At 38.6% G+C, this 21,390-nt stretch overlaps 1 protein-coding gene across 1 annotated transcript in view; it reads left to right on the plus strand.

The window, feature by feature from the left end:
* TRPM2 (transient receptor potential cation channel subfamily M member 2) overlaps positions 1–21,390 on the plus strand; it is a 79,788-nt gene that overhangs the window by 50,385 nt on the left and 8,013 nt on the right. The window contains exons 20-30 of the mRNA XM_018569207.1: positions 277–395; positions 1,104–1,236; positions 4,483–4,654; positions 5,691–5,874; positions 9,216–9,397; positions 10,363–10,495; positions 12,654–12,741; positions 14,509–14,596; positions 16,425–16,570; positions 18,826–18,902; positions 20,716–20,817. Of these exons, the coding sequence (XP_018424709.1) occupies positions 277–395; positions 1,104–1,236; positions 4,483–4,654; positions 5,691–5,874; positions 9,216–9,397; positions 10,363–10,495; positions 12,654–12,741; positions 14,509–14,596; positions 16,425–16,570; positions 18,826–18,902; positions 20,716–20,817 (1,424 nt within the window). The remainder of the gene's footprint in view (positions 1–276; positions 396–1,103; positions 1,237–4,482; positions 4,655–5,690; positions 5,875–9,215; positions 9,398–10,362; positions 10,496–12,653; positions 12,742–14,508; positions 14,597–16,424; positions 16,571–18,825; positions 18,903–20,715; positions 20,818–21,390) is intronic.

Raw genomic sequence — 21,390 nt, forward strand, 5'->3', positions numbered from 1 at the left:
ACCCCCCCCCCCGCCCCCCCCCCCCCCTTCAACATCTATTTGTAAAGATGACAATTCTAGATCTTGTAACTTATATAAATACTTATAGAAATATCTGTGATGACTTGGTGCTGATCTTGTTCCTATGACAGAGCACCAATCCACCTTTCTGTGATGTGAGGGAATACTTAGACAGAAAACTGTGCTAAAGTTTCAACCTTGCCCTTAGCATGCATTTCAATAAAATGGAATACATTTATGCAGTTTATCAGTTACATTGGTTTTATGTTTTTCTAGTTGATTTATGATCCTGATCGATTTGGACTGTTGAAACAAGCTTCACTGTATTATAATGATTTTTGGAACAAACTTGATGTCTGTGCCATTCTGATCTTCATTGGTGGACTGATTTGCAGGTTTGTTATTGATGAATTTTAACAACATGATTTTTAGCGTATACAATAATGAAACCAGACAAATAAATATATCTGCTGCCAAGCACCATACCTGAGCCCCAGCAACTGCATACCTTCCCTTGCTAAGAATCAGAGAAGGCAAAATTGTTCTTCTTTGGGCCTGTACTCTTCATTATTTTATATATAAACCAGATCCAGGGGCTCCTTAGGTAACATGATAGCATAAACAGTGTAGTATATTATATAATATAAAATAAATGACCTCTGATTGAAAAAGCTTAGACAAACTGAGGAGGTTTATGTACTGATATAAAAATGATTTGTGATAAAATGCCAAAAACAGATTTGTATATTAAATTGGTACATTTATCAGAAAGATTTAGTACCGTGTTTCCCCGAAAATAAGACAGTGTCTTATTTTCGGGATTATAGTAGCTTACAGACACTTATCTGTGTAAAGATAACAGAACTCACTCGAGCTATTACCATGATAGCTTCATATGTATATACAGTAAAGGCTGATCAACACGGATGTAAATACAGGTATATGGGTGTACAGCATAAAATACCTCTATATTTGCGACACCCGGGAGCCCCAGCTACTGCATTTTTGTGCCCATAGGATTGTATTGACAGAGTGATCACATTAATAATTTCATTCAGTTTAGAAGATTTTCTACGCTTTACAGATCATTGTCTCTTTTGCAGGTTAATTCCAGCAACATTTTATCCTGGAAGAATAATTTTATCATTAGATTTTGTGATTTTCTGTTTACGTCTCATGCATATATTTACCATCAGCAAAACCCTTGGACCTAAAATCATAATTGTAAAAAGAATGGTGAGTAAAGTGGCAGTTACATTTTTTTTTTAGATTTCATGTAAATTAATGCAACCAACCGGTAAAACTACATTTAATTATAACAAGGTCACTTAACAGAAAAAAAACTCAAACAGCTTTGCTATTTATAATGTTACACAGCTTAATTAAATGGTGTCTGCCAAGACAAAAACAGTTCTTGGGGATGCAACAGTATATTAGTTAGTAATTAGTAATGTGTTTCCACTTAGTATGTCACAGTGAAGACTAATAATACCATGTAATTTAAAATGAAAGCAGGAATACAGCTTTGTTGAATAATCATCATTGGTGTTCAGGCAGAAAGAAGTGTTCTGACTATATGCTTATTCTTGTCAGTTTATTTGCAATAGTGAAGGAGATTTAAAGTAAAACTACAGATAACACTTTCTTCCATCAGTAACAAAGTATCTTTCCCCATACTAAACCATGTCACTGTCCTCAGTCTCCTATAGCATGCCTCCTGTAACATTGGAGCAGTGTCTAGAATGATGCTCTCCTCATGTTGAGGGCATGTGGCATAGTATGGTTTGACCCGCTGCCCCTGCCTTTCCTGGCCAGCCAGACTGCATGCATAGATAAGGGTCTGCTATAGATTTTGAAGGGATACCATGACATTTTATTTTATTGTTTGTTTTACAAATCCATCCCATCTAGGATAAAGGTCTGGTATAGATTTTATGGAGTTTCCACACTGCACGCTCGCTGCTCACTGCCCTATCCATGTTAATAGGGACAAAGACCTCATGCCCACATCCCTAGTTCAGTGAATGTGGGGGTCTACAGGGGAATTTATCATGATCTGGAAGTCCCCTTTAAAAATAGGGGCCCATACCTCGCCAACAGAATACAAAGACCCTCAATGATAATCCTCTCCTGTGGGACTCTGGCCGCAAATTACAAATCCCAGCAGCTAAAGGTCAACAAATATGCTGGCTGATTTTGTTGACCGCATATGGCTGTGACCAAGTTTAATCATTGGCCTTACCCCAGATCTCCTGGCCACTTTGTTCACCAACAGAAGCAGGTCAGGGATTGGAACTCTTATTTAGAGACAATAAATGTTTTTCCATTGGTAGTGTACATCTCTCGCATAGCAGTGCCCAGCTACCCATGCCACTTTTTAACAAAAACAAAAAAAGATTTAGCTCCCATAGATTTCAATGGAGTTTGGGTGCTATGTTTAGGATTTGCAGCTGTCCAGCGAACCAAACTTTGCTCTGTTCACTCATCATTATTGTTTACTATATTTAGAAGTATTTACAGTCATTATCTAGACAAGACAGATATTTCATAGACTGCTCCAACTGATATCATAGATAGTTCAAAACCTCATATAGCTCTTAACGCATTGGGGTTGATGTTCTAAAGGCAAATAGGCTGTTCACTTTGCAAGGGAACTTTTCACTTTCCAAGGGAATTTTCCCTCTGTTTAGTGAATGTGGGAAAAATTCACTTTTCAAAAGCTATCCAATGACATGCATGGACAATTTAAAAAAACAGTATTTATGCTTGCACTTGATTGGATAATGGAAGTCAGGAGAGCTTCACCTCATTTACTAAGTTAAAGGAACATTCCCTTGCACAGTGAGAATTCCCCAGCAAAGTGAACAGCCTATTTGCCTTTAGTAAATAACCCCACTGTGTAAGGTCCCTTGGAGTGGAGTTTAAAATGTTATTTTTTCTGTGTCCAGCATTGAAAATAAATTTTTGTGAAAGGATACAGCTGTTTTTTTTACCAGTGTGAGATAATTTTCCTGCCACTCTGGTGTTTATGCTGTTATAATGCAGTGGTGTAGCCTTATGAAGGTCCCATTAACACTGGAGCCTAGCGGGAACATGCATCTCATTTGTGCATGTTTGTGCACGTTTGTTTGCCACGTTTGGCCAGCCGCATTTGGGGTGACATTAACTGGTAACAGCACAGCACATGTTTTTTAGGCGATTTGCGAACGCTCATCAAAGTGCGCATTTTCTTCACATTTAACAGCCGAACACAAAACACTCATGTGGGAATGGGGCCTAAAGATGTAGATGATGAAAAGTAAATTAAAAAAAAAAAAACTACACTTTTGCTAGCATATGATTAGTTGACTGAAATGAATACAGCTCCGCCCTACATCCTAACATTCTTTTTGCAAATTGAACTTAGATTTTGCATAGCAAAGAGCATATTCACTTTAATTTCCCTCGAAAGGCAAACAGTCTTTGGTCCTTTAGTTAAAAAAAACCCAGTGACTGCTTAAATTTGCCATGCTTCATTCATTCTGTTGTGGATTCCTATTTGTTATGACATTCTACTAAAATATGCAGTACACTCTATTTGTTTTATAGATATGGTGACAAGCTCAGTTTTAAATAGGCCTGCAGACAACACATGTTGAATAATAAATACAGTACTGTGTTTGAAGCTGTTACCAACATCTGATGTTTATGTGATATATTGCTTAACAAAGTAATGTTTAGCACATACATTTTAGGCAGCCCCAATTGTGAATAAAACTACATAGCAAAAGTCAAATTTACACTGCTATAGGAATTTACTTTTACATTTCAGCACTTACAGATTATACAGCCCAAGTAAAATGGCAAGTAAATGGTTCATTGTTTTCCATAATGTGTCAGTGGTGTATGCAATGTGTTAAATTAATAAGTGAACACAGTTTTTTATATATGTTTACTGCCAAGTCTTTTCCGTACTCATATTATTCTTTAAATGTTATGTAGTACTGCTCTAAGTTATATTAATTTATTTGGTTGTCTAATGTTTGGAAGTATGTGTGTTGTTTATTTTGCATCGATGTAGTTATATTTAAGGTGACATTAAACAAGCAGATAAATCTTAAAAGTGCATTCAAGTACCTTAAACATTAACAAAAATGAATCCTATTTGTGCATCACTCAGCTGTAGATCCTCAAATCATCTCTGAATTCATGTTGTCACTGTCCTTCCTTCTGGAGGGTGGCTACTTTTGTTCCCCATGGTCCCTGTGTGTGTTGTAAAGTAGCAACTGCCCCAAACTCGCTCCCATGATGGACTACAATCGCAATACAAATTAGTAAACTAAACTTGAGATTGTGAGATTTGAGGGTCTACAGCCACATGATGCACAGATAAGCTACATATAAGGTTTTACTCCTGCGTTTAGTGACACTTTAACTTTCACATCCTCTTGCCTTGTATGGAAACATATAACACAATCTGTGTGTTCCTTTTCCCAAGCACAGATGAAAGATGTCTTCTTTTTCCTTTTCCTTTTGGCTGTTTGGGTGATATCCTTCGGAGTTGCAAAACAAGCTATATTGATTCACAATGAGATGAGAGTTGACTGGATATTCCGTGGAGTTGTTTACCATTCCTACATGACATTATTTGGACAGATTCCTTCTTATATAGATGGTATGAAGTCCAGTAATTATGACAATACTTTTGATAACTTGTATATATAGACTTTCCCCCAGCCTGTTAATTGGCCAAAAGAGGAGTAGCAGCTCATTCAGCTGTACCGGGGACAACATGAAGTCACTGGCGGAACTACCAGGGTCGCAGCGGTCGCAAAAGCAACCGGGCCCTGGCGTTCCGCCACTTGGGGGGCCCAGCGAGGAAGAAGAGGGCCCCCCTGAGATCATGCCGCTCCTTCCCTGCCGCACAGCCACCCGCAGCATGTACGGGTGGCTGTGTGGCGGGGAAGGAAAGGCTGTTACCGATCCCGCAGAATGTGCTGCGAGCACCTCCGGGCAGCACATTCTGCTGTGTGAGGACTCTCTCCTCTTAGCCCTGCTGCCTGAGGTCCCGCGTTTGCTGGCGGGGGGCCTTCATGGTTTCTTGCACCGGGGTCCTAGTTACGCCTCTGCATGAAGCTAATATAAAACAAGATGTAGGTTATATTAGCCATATACAGCCTTTCATGTTCATCTATAGCCACCCCATTTAAGTAATATGAATGTTTCTGAAAAAATTATTTGTAAACACTTGCAGTTTTCCTTATTGACATCTATGTGTGTGGCCATTGTGCTCCCCTAAGATAGAACAATGTGCCTACCAGAACACCCCATATCTTATTACATTCATAGGGCATGTAGCTACTAGTGGGTGTTAGTGGGTGAAGCATATTTTCCTGAAACCTTCTCCCATACCAGTGCCTGTATTAGCAGCGGTTTAACGTTCATTCATTTTATTGTCATTTTCAACTTTGTGCTCAGCTTCCAACGCTCTTCTCTTGAACAAAATATTGCAAATTAGCCTTAAAACGGCTTTTATATACAACTGAACTAGATTTTTCGTAAGCCTGTCTGGAGTTCAGTTCTAAGTTCAATGTCAGTTAGAAAGGTTCTCACGTTAGGTTCAATATGTATTAACATACTAAAAAATGAATATGTTTTAATTATTGAAATGGTAAAAAATGTATTGTACTGTAATATTATTTTTTTTGTAGGAGTGAACTTCAATCTTGACCAATGTACCATAAATGGGACAGATCCAAACAAACAGAAATGTCCTGAATCCAATAAGGAGAATCACCTACCAATATTTCCACAGTGGCTGACTGTTTTATTACTGTGCCTCTATTTACTGTTCACCAATATTCTTCTCCTAAACCTTCTTATTGCTATGTTTAAGTAAGTCACTCCTTGTGCAAATAAGGATAACTCAGATTTAGATGTAAGTGCAGAAAGTTTAGGCGACACAAATACTTTTTATGTTTTATTTGATATTTACTTGAGAATATCACTATTTCTGTCATCTCATGTCATCTTTTTTTTTTTTTTTTTTACCGAGGTGCCATAGTGAAGTAGAACTGCCAAGGCAGAGTGAAGTGCTTCATCAGTCTTCTCAAATATTTGTGTTCAGCTTCAGATCCCCCTGGTCCAGCCTTAAGAGTACCAGGTTTCCCTTCAAATTGTTCTTAGGCTTACCTTATACTGTAAATGCATAACCCCTACATTTAGCTCATTTGACATTTTCATTTTGGCATACAAGCTTTACCGAAACCCAAAAGCCATGCGTTTAGCTCACATTGACTAATACCATAGAAATACTATGGGATTGACTCGGATTTGGTCATATAGATACTGAAATTCCAACATAGAGCCGCACATCCGACAGTTCATAAAAATAATCAGATTTATTGAAAGTTCATAACATAGTCTATGATCTGGTAGAACGCGTGAGAGGCTATAGGATCTAGGTGGGGTGATTTTACTGTGTACTTGGATGCTATGAACTTTCAATAAATCAGATTTTTTTTATCACCTGTCGAATGTGCGGATCTACGTTGGAATTTTAGGATTTTGTTATGCCAGAACGTATGTTTGGAGCCTGCACCTGATTGATGTGACTGGTAGGGTCGGTGTTGTGCCACTTTAGGGATTGAGCGGTGTATACTTTAAAATTCAATGATTGATCATACAGATAGTCACTGTAAATTATATTTCAGCAGTATTCCATAGCAGAGAAAATTTAGAATAGAAAATGATTAGTTGCTATAAGGAAAAGTGACATTTCTTATGTATTTTTAAGAATGAGCCACAAATCTGGTCTCTTTGTAACTTGCCTGATCCACTCCCAAAATACATTGCAGTGGATTTGTGTCTGTCAGTCTGTTAGGTTTTGTTTCCTTCTTATTTCTGAAAAGCTCTTTTCAAAAGCAAAAACAGAAAATTGCATGGTGGGTGCTTCCGGATTAGAGACCCAAAAAGTAGAAAACCACAGTGCTACCATCATTGAAAATGATGGTAGCAACACATCTCAAAAAACTTGGGACAGAGCTATGTTTACCACGGTGTAGCATCCCATCTTCTTTTAACAACACTCTGTAAACATCTGGGAACTGAGGAGACTAGTTTCTGGAGTTGTGGGAGAGGAATGTTGTCCCATTTTTTCCTGATATAAGATTCTAACTGTTTAACAGTCCTGGGTATTCTTTGTTGTATTTTTCATTTCAAGATGCGCCAAATATTTTCAATTGGTGAAAGGTTTGGACTGCAGGTAGGCCTTCAATGGCATGTGGACTCTTCTACTATGAAGCCATGCTGTTGTCATAGATGCAGTATGCAGTTTAGCATTGTCCTGCTGAAATATGCAAGGACTTCCCTGAAAAAAACACTGGATGGGAGCATATGCTGCTCCAAAACCTGGATATATGTTTCAGCATTGATGGTGCCTTTCCAGATGTGCAAGCTGCCAATTCCATACACGCCAATGCACCCCCATACCATCAGAGATGTAAGCTTTTGCACTGAGTGTTGATAACAAGCTGGAAGGTCCCTCTCCTCTTTACTCCGGAGGACTCATGGTTGCCAAATCAAATTTTGACTCGTCCGACCACAGAACAGTTTCCGCTTTGCAACAGACCATTTTAAATGAGCTTTGGCCCAGAGGAGACGGTGGCGTTTCTGGATCATGTTTAGATGTTGCATGATAGAGCTTTAACTTGAATTTGTGGATGGCACAAAGAACTGTGTTCACAGACAGTGATTTTTGGAAGCTTTCCTGTACTCATCACAGATTCATGCCTTTTTTAAAGCAGTGTCTTCTGAGGGCCCGAAGATCACAGACATCCAATATTGCGTTTCAACCTTGTGCCTTGCTCACAGAGATTTCTCCAGATTCTCTGAATCTTTTGATGATATTATGTATTGTAGATGATAATATTTTTTAAGTCTTTGCAATTTTTACATTGAGGAACATTATTCTGAAATTGTTCAACAATTTCTGGGCGCAGCTTTTCATAAATTGGTGAAGATCTGCCCATCTTTATTTCTGAGACACTCTGACTCTGTAAGATGCTCTTTTTATACCCAATTGTCAGGGGGCAGAGTAGCCCTGTCTGCTAGAGTGGAACCCAATAGCAGAGAACAGCACCGACATGCAAGTTCAGGATGAAGATACAGGGGAAGCTTCCAACCCTTGGGAACCAATGGGACAGCGAGGATAGGTGGGTGTGAGAACAAGGCCCTCCCTGTTGATGACCAGCACCCAAATTGACTAATACCGTGAGGCACCGAATCAACCCATGAAGGAACCTACACCCTATGTTGTGCCCGCTGGCACCCATGTAAGGGGGCACCCTTGGCCCACGACACCAATCATGTAATTGACCTGTTGCCAACTAACTTAACTAGTTCTTCCATCTCTTCCTTGTTAGTATCACTTACTTTGTCAGCTTTTTGTTGCCCTGTCCCAACTTTTTTGAGACATGTTGCTGCCATCAATTTAAAAATGACCTTATTTTTTTCTTAAAATGGTTTTTCTCAGTTTAAACATTTCATATGTTTTATGTTTTCTATTTTGAATGAAATCTGGGTTTATAAGATTTGCAAATCATTGCATTCTGTTTTTATATGGATTTTACACAGCGTCCCAACTTTTTGGGAATTGGGGTTGTATTTCCTTAATTGTTGTTCAAACCTAGACAATAAAAATAACAATTGAAAGTGGATTGCTTGCTAAGGGTAACAAGAAATGTGACCTCTTCAGTATATTTCTCATACATCAGGTACTCAGGTGTGCTATGATTAAAAAAAAAGACATTGGGTTTTATTGACAAGGTGAAAGGGGTTGTATTGTAAGGAGAAAGACAGGACCCGTTTAAGGTCTGTTAGTAACCAAGCAGCATATGAGATTTAGGTTTAGCATTTATTGTCTTGTGTGTGTGTGTGGTACAACACTGCAGAATCTAACAGTGAAGTTACAAATTGCGGACATGTTGTGAATGGGAGTTTCGTTTTCAAGGGGTCTGTTTCTAAAGGCCAGTATTTGTTAGTTTTGTTTTTCGCTTTTAGAAGCCACTTTAATATTTTTATAGTTCAATGGCTTGGCTTGATGGTTGCTGATTTAAAAACATTCAATGCATCATAATAATTTATTATGTACTGTAGATGATAATATATTTAAAGTCTTTGCAATTTTATTTAGTAATTTTTGTATTCTGTTAATTAATCTAGTATTATTTTTTTAGCTACACTTTCCAACAGGTGCAGGAACATACAGATCAGATTTGGAAGTTCCAGCGACATGATTTAATTGAGGAGTATAATGGTCGGCCACCTGCCCCTCCACCCTTTATTCTATTTAATCATCTACATCAGTTAATTCAAAACGTCATTCTTCATAAACCCGCAGGAAGACAAAAGCAACTTAGTAAGAGTCCATTCTAATTAGTCTAGTCTTAGTGTAGTCTTCAAGCTGAATTCCAGGCAAACAGCTAAATACACAGTTGAAATACTGCACATGTGGAATATGTACGAATCTGTTTTACTTGTAAATGAATCTGTAATTTTGTCTTGGCAAAACGGAGATTTATACAGTCCTGACTTGCGCAGCTTATTCTCCACATGTGCATGAGGCAGAGCCTGACTGACTAAGAATGTTGCCTCTCTCTCTCTCAATCAGGCTGGTATCAAAACAGATTTGGGTACTGTAGTTGCATATTAGTTGCATTTATACATTTATGTCAATATTTTAATTAATACTTGCTGCATTAAATTGGGTTTTTAGAATACTGTATGTGCCTGGTGTTTAGCTGTAGGTTTTAACTTTTAAATGCTTGAAATTAGACTATAACAGTTTATGGTATACTGTATACTGTACCATGCCACAAATATTTGTCAGTAGAGTATATGTTTGTATTATAATTACATGTTCTGTAGACATTCCACATTTGCTGGATTGCTCTCCTGCCTTGAATTTATCTCTGCATTTCATTATCATAAATAGATCCTAATGAACAAATACATGAAATAACATCAGTTGATGATCTTTAAATTTACCCACTTTTTTCTCCACAAAAAAATCTTACTTGACCCATATTGCATGTGCTTCAATTCCAAAACCTTTTATCATCTTAGACCTTTTGTCATTAATATTGTCCTTTGTCTGGCCCTTGATTGTTTTTAGATATGCCTTGATCCTGATGGTTTTTGGTTGATCTCTTTGTTCTTGTAATTCTACCCCCACGGAGCATAAGGGTACCAGAAGATTATTTTGGATAGTAAAATGGTTTCTATAGATCAAAAAGGATATCTACATAACAGCCCTTATCAACTTGGTGTAGTTTCCTTACCATTTTTCTCTGCTTATTGTTGCTTATTGGTCATTTCCATTAGAAGAAAAATTAGAAAAGAATGAAGAAGCTGCTCTCCTTTCCTGGGAAACGTATCTCAAAGAAAATTATTTGCAGCACCTTCAGAAGCAAATGAAGCAAAGTACAGAGCAGAAGATTAGAGATACTTCTGAGAAGTAAGCACTGCACTATATGCTTTCTAAGAAGATTAAAGCAAGCTTAATAATACAACTATAATAACACATTATTAAATCAGGGCTGGATTTTTTCATGGGCATTGTAGAATGTGGACCACAGTGGCACACAAATTAAGCTGCTGACAGGGAATAAAATGATTCCCGTGTCACACTGATCATAGTTGTTTTTGCCTTTGCTTTCATTTACAGCTCATGCAATTATATGTGGTAACACACCATGTCCTACTCTACCTTTGTTCTGCCTCTAAGTGTACTGATACAAAACGTGCAAGCTTTATCCTTGAGACTGTTTATCCCCAGCTTCAGCTTAGGTGGCCATGATGTCACACTTTTAATGCTGCCGTGAATAAAATAAATAGAGTGCAATGAGAGTCTGGCCTGAAGTGAATACTGGAAGAAATGTTTGTGAGCTGTACGCTACACATACAGTATATAGGTGGTACAATCCTCAAGCTGCAAGGTTGGGCTTGAGAAAACTCAAGTTATTTATACTGCCTTTAATGACTGTTCGATAGTGACCAAATATTATATAGATTGTATACCTTGAATCTGTCCTGCAAAGCATGGTGTTGGACTCTGGTATTATAATGGACCATATTTCTTAATCATACATTAAGAGACACATAATGAAGTAATTCGGGTACATTGGGTTATGCTGCTGCCTTCAGGAGATTGGACACTGGCAAACAAAGCTGTAAGTGCAGTCTAGTAAACATGTTCCACTTCATCATGCCTCAGTTTTCTGCTAGTGTTTTAGAAGAACAAGCATCTCCTCTAAGAAAAGCAAAACATTTTCTTCACTTTTTATCAAGATTCCTTTTCTTCTAGCACATTTCTTCTGTTGCTTCAGAGCCACAAAAGGCTTATTTTGCAACCTTCTGTATTGACTAGTCATCTGGATTGCCACGGGAACCTTACCAGGGCCCTGCTGAGATATAGAAGTGGAAGCAGCCTGTAATGCATCCTTGAGCACTAGGCCCTGCTAAAGGCACCCGCCTAGACACCTGTCTGTAACATGTGTGTCAGCCAAAGAGCTCTTTACAGTTCCAGGGCCATGGTGTACCCATCTGGTGAAACCCTGTCCCTAATATTTCTTAGGGAATGTGCCCCCTGTAAAGACAAAGACTAGTGGAAGGAGCATGTTCCCTGACTCTTGCCTCTCTATACCTATTAGGCAATAATTTTCTATGCATCATGTAGTGTGCACCTCATGGATGGAATACCCCTTTTCAACCACAACAAACTACCTGCTTCTACCTTTTTAAAGGGGAGTAGTTACAACCTCAAGACCCATCCCTTAGTATCATGATTTTTTCACATATTAGGGGCCCTAATTGTTGTTCAATTTTAAATGTATTTATTGAAGAAAACCAATAAGGGCTTCTTCACACCTGGTCATTCTGTTGCATTACGTTACTACATGCAACGTAAAGCATAACTTAACCCAAGAGTAAAAGTTTAGCATATTGCAGCTTAACAGTGCCTAGATGTGGTGGCTGCATTAGTTCTCTTTTTTCAGGCTAGGAACATTTTTAGCAAGTACAGAAAACATCTGTTGATTGTGCCAGAAATGTAGTGTTCTTGACACTTTCTGTGAGAGGAACTGAAAGCAAAAACATTGAGTGTAGTCACCCAGAGAAATAATTTGTGGTATTCAAATGATTGCCAGGTGAAAATAAAGAGAAAAAATGTATTGCATTTTTGTTTTGAGGTTTAGATACTGTATACTTCCAAAACACACAAATGTGGGAAAAACACGATCTTCTTTTTTTTTTTTTTTTTTTTTTTAACACAGTCCACCCAATCACACATTGTGTGAAGTTGTTGTGGGCTGGAGAGCAGTTCTGTCTGCATTTACAGTACTTATTCATTGGTGTTCTATTCTAAAGTAATTGGCAAGTGCATTTGATCTGCAGTTTCTGACCTGCTTCAAGCAGATTTTGCATCACCATAGTATGGGAATGCAAAACCCGTTTGAAGCAAACAAAAGCCCATTAACACAAACCCTAAAGGTTTGCCTGCAGGGTGACATAGCACAACTGGTTATTTTTTTATGTAAATGAAAATTGCGGATGTTGAACTATGATTTAGTAAGTAGTAATATACTGTTTTATTTTATGTGTCTGTTACCTTTAAGAGTAAATACAGTTGTGGACATGTTGGAATTGGATCAAGTGAAAAAGAATGGATCCATTGAAAACAGGCTAATTTTCTTAGAGGAACAGGTAAAATATTTTAAAAGCAAAGTACAACATTCTATACAGTATCTGCACAAGCACACAAAGTGCAATATAAAACGTTGTTACTGGTAAGGCCACATCAGCTAGGTAAATGAACTTTGTGTCTCCACATGTTTTATCCCTATGACCCTGCACTCAAAAATCAAATTCTACCAACACATCCCTCTATGTATGATAATTAATAATAACATAGACATGTCAGGTGTAAAATGCTGTGATTATGAAATACTTACACTTGCAGAGCATTCACTTCCTGCTTTGAAAGGGCAAAATGACTTCAGTTTGCCAAAGCAATGCACCCTGGGATTGCCTTGTCATCAGCAGAGCACTGCTGGGAAATCTCTCACGAGATCCCAGAAAAAGGCATTTTCCTCCCCTGAGATGTGCATGGTCACATGTCCTAGTCACATGTCTAGCCACATGTGCCAAAAATCCAGGAAGTAAAAGGAGAGCTAGTAATCTGCCCTTAGTAAACATAGCCACTGTCAGAAGACTTGGGAAGAAAAGAGATATAAGGTATGCAAAGAATACAAAGCGGGCAGTTATCTAGAAGTATGTGTTTGTAGATTGTTATTACTAAACATTTCTAAAGGTGTATTTGTTGTAGTTTTAAAGATGTGGGTAAAGGTCCACTTTAAGAGGGATGTAATTATTTGATTTATGTTAGCTTTCATGGTTTTAAATCTCAGTTGTATTTTACAATACTAATTTGCTACATCAAACAGCATATTACATAAACCAGTCTATGCTTGGAAGTATATTGGCATGCTGCTTGTTATCTATTGGCAACTTGGATTTGGGTAAAGGTCCACTTTAAGCCCTGTTGTGGGCTGACAACACACAGCATTTTTGTGGACTTAGTGGTGTCGGCCCCCCTAGTGCCTTTCACTAATCTACTCACCCACTTCCACTCTAAGATGTCTACAACATAAAGGCTAATCATTCTATATTCCAAGATAAGAATGAGGAGGGCTCTTTAAGATACTACAAGAAGTGTGCAGAGGACACAGGACAGCTCTGAGTTTCTGACAAAATCAAGTTTTTTTTTGTTTTTTTTACTTTCAAACATATATAACAATATGCTTTAAAAGCTATATTTAACATACTAGAAAGTAGTAAGAGATGGTTATTCTTAGGGTTTACATACACTTTTTAAGAGTAGAGAATGTTCCATCTGTAATTTGATACATAGCCAGAGTGGCTGATTGGCTCTACAGAGCTTTCTGTGAAGGTCCTTTTTGGTTGTATGAAGCAAATTATTGGATGCCAATACTAAGAAGCCAATTTAGAAAGCAGCAGTATGATCTTTTTAAAGGCATGCCACTGTTTAAAAAAAACAAAAGTGGTTATTTTTTAAAGCACATCAACGTACTTTACAAGTGTGGCCTCATAAGCATGTGAATCTGGAGAAAAAGTTCCAGGAGAAGAGACCAATCACAGGATCTGCGATTGAATTCTCAGCCATTCAATAAGTGTTATTTGAAACATTATGGGGAGAACACTCTGAATGATGGATTCATAAAAGACAGACGCAGGGTGGAGTAACACTATGTTGCCCTTCGGGAACTGATAGCGGTATACACTCTTCGTTAAAATAAATGCCTGCTACCCTCACTTTATTGCAACATGTGATACTACAATCTTGCTTATTCTGTGAACAATTATGTTATAGCGAATGTATTTGAATTTACCAGCTTATTTAGGTTTTTTGTTTGTTTAACTGTTTAGTAGAATTCTCTTTTCTTTTAATAGGCATTAAGATCTGCTAAAGCATTAAACTGGATTGTTAACACACTCCTAGATAATGGGTTTGGCTCCAAAGAATCTGCTCCTGTCGTTGGTGCGTAAGGAATAAATATACATTATGGCAATCACTGAGTTCCATTGAATAACCTACATCTTTATACTTACTGTATATACAAAAGGTGTACTTACATTATTTAACATCTAAATGCTTTACCATAGTGCATTAACTTAAAGTAAATCGTTTGCTAACTATTGCAGAAATTTGGGAAAGAGGCACAGGACACCCAATGTGTGATAGACTCCAGAAATGATGGAACAAAGTACTTGCATCCTTCACAGATAGAAGACCTTTAAGCCAATTGTGGCAATCTGTGTCTTGAGCTCCTGACTGTGCAGTACTTGATACAATAGCTACCAGTCCACTTCAGAATAGATCACCATGCTGCAGCAGAGGATCAACTTCTCAGGCTCCCCACACCTGCTTAATTTACTCTCTGTCATCTCCTTCCTTAGTTACACTGACTGAGCCCCAGTCTGAGCACATGGTTTCCCTTCAAGGCAGCAGGCTTAGAAGGGTCAGACAATCCACAGCACCCTCCCCCAGGCAAGAGGCCTGAGGGAGAAAGAGACTCTCACATGGTCAGCCACAAATATTTATGTTCTCCCCCAGCATGCACCACTGACCATGAACCTGCTATTGATTGGCTGCGGAGAAACAGATATTCATAACATTTAATAATAACCATTATTATTAATAAGAACCATTATTGCTTGCTTTGCCCTGTGGCAAGGTTACACCCAGCAGCAGGCAGATCCAAACCATAACAGAGTGCTTAGGAGAGTCCAAATGAGCGCAGACTATCAAATCAGGATCAGTCTGACTACAGTCTGACAGCAGATAAACTTAAATAGTCACTCCTGCTCAAGGTTAAATTTGGTGCACCTGCCAAAGCTCCCAGTTGGAGAAAAATGAGTTTCGGGGGGCTGGAAATTGCAGGGAAAATCCCACATTTTTGTAAGATTTTATTCATTCACCGCTCCCTGCAGGGATTCCCTCCTCCCCTCTCTGTTCCTCCAGCGCTAACAGGAGGGACAGAAGGTGGTGGGCTCAGCTGACTCTGCCTCTAGTGAGCCAGAGCCAGCTGTCAATCAGGCAGCGAGGTATTGTCAGGGTCTTTCCCAGCTGCAGGGCGGCTCTGCGCTGTCAGCATATAGCAGACAATAGTCAGATATATGCTGAGTTTTGGGTCACAGGAGTACATTAGTAAATGTACTCCTGTGACTCTATAGAAAACTACAGACAAAAAGGTTTGGCCATAGTTCTCTTTTAAGTGGCCATTTCCTCCCATATCATCCTCTTCAATTCATAGTAGTTGTTTTGCCACAGCCCCAATGTGGCACTTTTATGTTATTATAAGTGTAATTAAAACTGACATTTAAATAGGAGAAAGCAGATTTATTACTCTTTTACATTTGCTGTATTTTTCCTCTTTGATGATAATGTTTCTTTACATATACCAATTAATTGTATAAAGTAAAAGTAAAAACAAAGAACATTTAAGGCACTGAGGGATAATGATAGATAAAGGCTGGACAACTATATTTTTAAATTGGCTTTAATATTTGGCAAATGGGGCTTATCAAAATAAAAAATATTAATCAATGTTAGTTGAATTTATGTGCACAGCATTTTCAACAATTGTCTTGATAAACTGTTAAAACGAGTGTGCTATTTTTTATCATAGAGACAAATGTACATAAGTAATTTTATGATTTTAGTTCTACTGTACGATAGCATTAGTAGCACTCTGCATGGTTCACTTATTGCAAAGAACTGCTATTTAATATAATTAAATCATTCTCAAAATGTGATTTTTATTTGGTTGAATCACAAGTGTTGCTTTCCCTTGTTTCTTGGATAGTGTCCAGCAAATTACTTGGAGATATAGACCTAAAAGATATGAATGAAACACTTTTCTCTACATGCCATGTTAATTCAAGGAACATCCTGTACCCTGACTCTAATGTAGTACGTTTCCCTGTGCCTGATGAAAAAGTTCCCTGGGAGGTAAGTCATTATTATGGTATTTACTTCTTCTTTTCTTCTAGTACCATCTTTCTTTTTTTTCATCATTCAGTTATAATACCAATAGCACACATTACTTTATACCTGTGCACTTGTCACAGTCTGCATTGTAATGACAGCATCCTTACTTTCGTCATTTCTTGGGTTTTACATCCTTACAACGTTTCCTCTTCTTTTCCAGTTCTAGTGATAGCTGTAAAAGAATAAATTTCCTATCACCTTTTGTCCTAGTGACAATGGTCACGATGACATATAGGAAGGATAAGCAACCCAAATTAGACACAGATAGCAAATAAAAACAAAACAGGAACCGAGGGGAAACTTTCAAAGAAAGATACCTGTTTTAGTGTCCAAATATTCATATGAAGTATTTTATATTTTTCCTGAATAAAAAAACAACTAATTATGTGGAAGGAAATAAAAAACAGGATTTTTTGCTAGTACATGATGGAGTACTCAAAGTGAACAAAGCTTTATCCTATTTACTGCTATTTACTATGCAAATTAACCAACCTTCATTGGTTTAACATTTTCCCTGCCAACAAGGTAAGGCATACAGTGACTTTCACCCTTCTGCTATAAGCTCATGACCGCTTCAGCGACCATGAACTTATAACAGAAGGGTCCTCTGTAAATTCATCCCCCTGCTCTTCATAAAATCTGCCCTGCCCATTCATACCCCCCAGCCATTGCTGCCCGCTGCAAGTTCTGGGGTTCTGCACTGCTCTCCTCCCCACTGGGAGCTGGCTGCATTCTACAATCTGTGTCCCCTCCTATCCCTGCTACTCTCTCTTGCCTTTATCGGCAGAGACAGTGGGGATTGGAAGGAACATAGACTACTGCAGCTGGCGGGGGGAGGGCGGGGAGCAGAGGAGAGTATTAGGATGCCATGCAGTGAGGAGAGATCCACTGTCAGGATGGAGAGGGGCGGGCCGAGTGGTTCAGCATGCGGAGCAGAGGATGTGAAATATTTGCTGATACTTCCGTGTGCAGAACAAACATCGAAGCTTACTAAGTCCCCAGTTATGAATGAACAGGAGATTCACTACATCACTTCCTGTTCATTCATGATTGGGGACATAATAATCACTTACTATGTGCTCAGTTTATGAATGGACAGGAAACTCAGTACAGAGGATTGCTATCCATTCATAACTGGGGAGAGTAGTATGCCTCCTGAGTTTGTGAATAACCGTGAAGCCTCTGCACTCCTGAGTGCTCCTGTTTATTGACTGAAGGGGCAGTACAAAAAGAGATTGAGGACTCTGTGTCACCCACACACACATACCATACACGTGCAACAGTGTGCACCATATTGTGGTGTATGTCATGCTCTGCGGTGCATTGTTAGAACACATCGCAGTGCTTTATTTTTTTCTTTTAAAACAGCATTAATTGAACTGTGTGGCAGCACATGGCAAAGTGTTGTGTATGCCTGCATCATTTTATCTCAACACACATCAACACAATGCACAAATGGCACTGCAGATCAGGTTTTACCACAACACAGATTTTTAGCATAAGTTGCTTATTTTCAGTTTTGTGTTTCTTACATACAGTTTTATCTTGTAGATTTAGTCAGAATCTTGTCAATTATCTTTCAGGAAATGTATGGCTAGGGGTTATTTTACAAAGTCTAAAAGCAGCAGTTGAAACTTGTGAAAAATTGCAAAAGTGGAAGTAAAGGCAAGTTAAAAAAAAAGAGAAAAAAAAGTCCCTTGACACTTTTAGCCATAATGTGCCATTCTGCACAGCATATCAGCACATGACAGACTTACCTGCCTCCCTGATCCCCTCCAGTGCTGCACTCCTCCCTCACTGGTGATGCCATCTTCTCTCCCGTCGTCTTCCGGGTTTGGCATCTTCAGCCTCTTGATTGGCCAGCTGGCATGATGTAACTTCTGTACATGTGCATGAGAGTTACTTCATTTCAGCATGTCAGGTCTGTGAGTTGAGCTACGCAAGACTACCAATCAGCAATGTTTTGGGGGTGGGGAATTTAATCCCACTTTAATAAATCAACCCTATGGCTGCTGTGAACAGTCAGGATTGCTTATTGCGTTGACATTTTAGATCCCGAAGTTCCACTCTTATTTCAGATTATTACCTTGCTTATTTATTGATTTATTTTATTTATTAATATGTTGAAGGTTTATATTTATGTTCAGGAGACTAGAAATGTTTAACAGTTAAAACTATACATAATTGTAACTACTTGTCTTTGTCTTTTATTTCAGGTAGAATTCAGTATTTACAACCCTCCTTTTTATACTGCTATTAGAAAGAACAAACCCTTCCATGATCCTTATACAGAGTAAGATTTAAGAATTGTATTGTTTGTGGTCGGGGCCATGTTTACATAAGAATAATCTATGAGAAAGGATGGAGCATGAGAAATATGGGAGTTTCCATTGCTGATCTTCTTTTGCTAACCCTCTGATTTTAGAATTTCCGAGGTACTGACCTAGAATTCTATGTGAAGTCAAAACTGAAAAAAGGCACTTAAGGGGGCTTTTCAGGTGTCAATCATTGGAGAAAGCCCCAGATGCTGCATCTTTAATGTGGTTTCCAGCAAAACATGTGCTACATGGAGTTTAATAGAAAGACATAAAACACACAACACATCTACAATGCACTGCAACTGCATCACACTAATTATGGACCTGAACTCAAAGAGCTTGCTCACACCATGTCCGGATCATGTCCAGACCAGAACAGTTTGTTCACTAGACCAAAGAAGCATCCCAATGTATCCCTATGGTATTTCTGGGCTCTGTTCACATAACTGCAGTCTGTCCGTACCAGACAAAAAACATACTGCACAGTGCAGAACAAGGCAAGGCAAGTCAGTGATTGGGAAATATCTGTTGCAGAGGGACCACAGGTAATACTGGTGACTAGACCTTTGTTCTTTGCCTGCTTTTTGTGAACAGGTTCCTGGGTTCAGTTCCTCTGTAATGGAACTAAATAGGCAGCATATGCTTATTCCCAGAATTCAGTGTTTAGTGCTTATTGCCAGTCCTGAGTGTCAGGTAGGGAGTAGGGTATGTCATATGTGCCTAGCCATATGGCATTTCCAATTTCCAGATAAGTTATTTGCATGGGATCTTCAGTGAACTCCAGTAGTGAACTGGAGACGTGAGTCACCCTATGGCCGTAGATTCAATCACCTTTGAGTGCCTTCTGAAATCAAAGAGGTTATAATTTCAATGTAATGTCTTAAAATTCTGTTTCTGTGAATAGTTTTAGATTACAAAGCGAACTTTGGGCACAGACAAATGTTTTCTTTATATATTTAGGCCGTTCTTCCTTTGTAGATGTGCTGCAAAGATACTATTGCTCATATTCAATACCCATCATGTGTAGGGGAAATTTTTTTTAAATAGTTTTTTTGATTGAAGCGAACACAACTTCAACTTGTTTGCTAAGCTCAGTTAATGTTCACTTTAAAATCAGTCTCTATTCCTTTAGTAGATCTCCCCCCCACCTGCACTTCCATCTCACATACATAGCACTGACCACAGAGAAGATTGTTGTCTTGAAACAATTCATACTAAAAGCTTTTGAGGAGGAAAATCAGCAAAAAAAATCATGAAGGTGAAAGTAATGTCCACATTACTCCCCTTAAGGCCCCATTTACACGTGGTGATTTGGGATCCCTGTGGTAGGAACCTACAGAATCCTTTCACAGGAATCCCAGGTGTCCCCATTTAGGTTGTGGCTGCTGTACCCATTCAAGTTAATGGCAGCATTCGCCTCTGTAAGCGGAAGTGTGGATGTAATCATATACGATACATGAGGTTTGGAACAGATCACTGTCCCTGGACACAAGATAGAGGCGGCCTCTGTCACCCATTCGTTAACTTGAACAGTTACAGTGGCCACATCTAAACAGGACACCTGGGATTCTGTAGGTTCCTGCCACAGGAATGCCAGATCGCTTTGTGTGAACAAGGCCTTACTCAACCTTCTATTATTAAAGTTACAGTCCATCTATTTCAGCCTGTTCTGCAGGTTTTATAAATTTTTTTTTATTGCTTGAGACATTTGTATGTTAAAATATATAGACAGAACCCTTTAAAACAGTTAATACAAATAATATGAGCAGGAAGTATCCCTTATTTCAGCTCCCCGGAGACTCTGATGAAAATCAACTACAACACTTTAGATGGAACAGTCAATCGTCAAAGCTACTGTGCAACCTATGTGGTACAGGATGGTCTACCACTGTAAGTATATATTTTTTTTATTGTAAAAACAAGTTTTACGTTTGTAACTTTTTGTTTTATTGTGCTTATGTTAGCTTTTCCTTTCTGCTTTTGTTAACTCAAACCAGTGAAGAAAGTTTCAATGTATTCAAGAAGTATGTTGCATAAAGTAAAAAACTGAAATATTTCTTTTTTTAAAGACTATGGGGTCTATTCACTGAGGTGCCGTAGGCAGCCGAGTGAATGACCGACCTGATGCGAAGAAAGCCGAACGGTGTTCGGCTATTCACTTCAAGCTGGTACGGCTGATTTCAGCCGTAAATCGGCTGAAATCAGCATCAAGGACAGCTAGCTCCACCCAACTGTTTTATATTGACCGGCGGTTCTGCTGCCGTCAAAAAAAAGGAAAAAATAAATTTGGCCACAGGAATGCATTGCTAGATTCCTATTGGCTATTTCAATTTGCATTAGCCAATATCAAACTAGCTATTGTACCCGCCCTCTGCTGCTGTCAATCACTAGCGGGGACCTGATTGAGAACTGCAGCAGAGGGCGGGTACAATAGCTAGTTTGCTATTGGCTATTGCAAATAGC

Source organism: Nanorana parkeri, unplaced genomic scaffold, assembly GCF_000935625.1.
Source record: "Nanorana parkeri isolate BGI_ZX_2015 unplaced genomic scaffold, ASM93562v1 scaffold1304, whole genome shotgun sequence".
NCBI classification, from domain to species: domain Eukaryota; kingdom Metazoa; phylum Chordata; class Amphibia; order Anura; family Dicroglossidae; genus Nanorana; species Nanorana parkeri.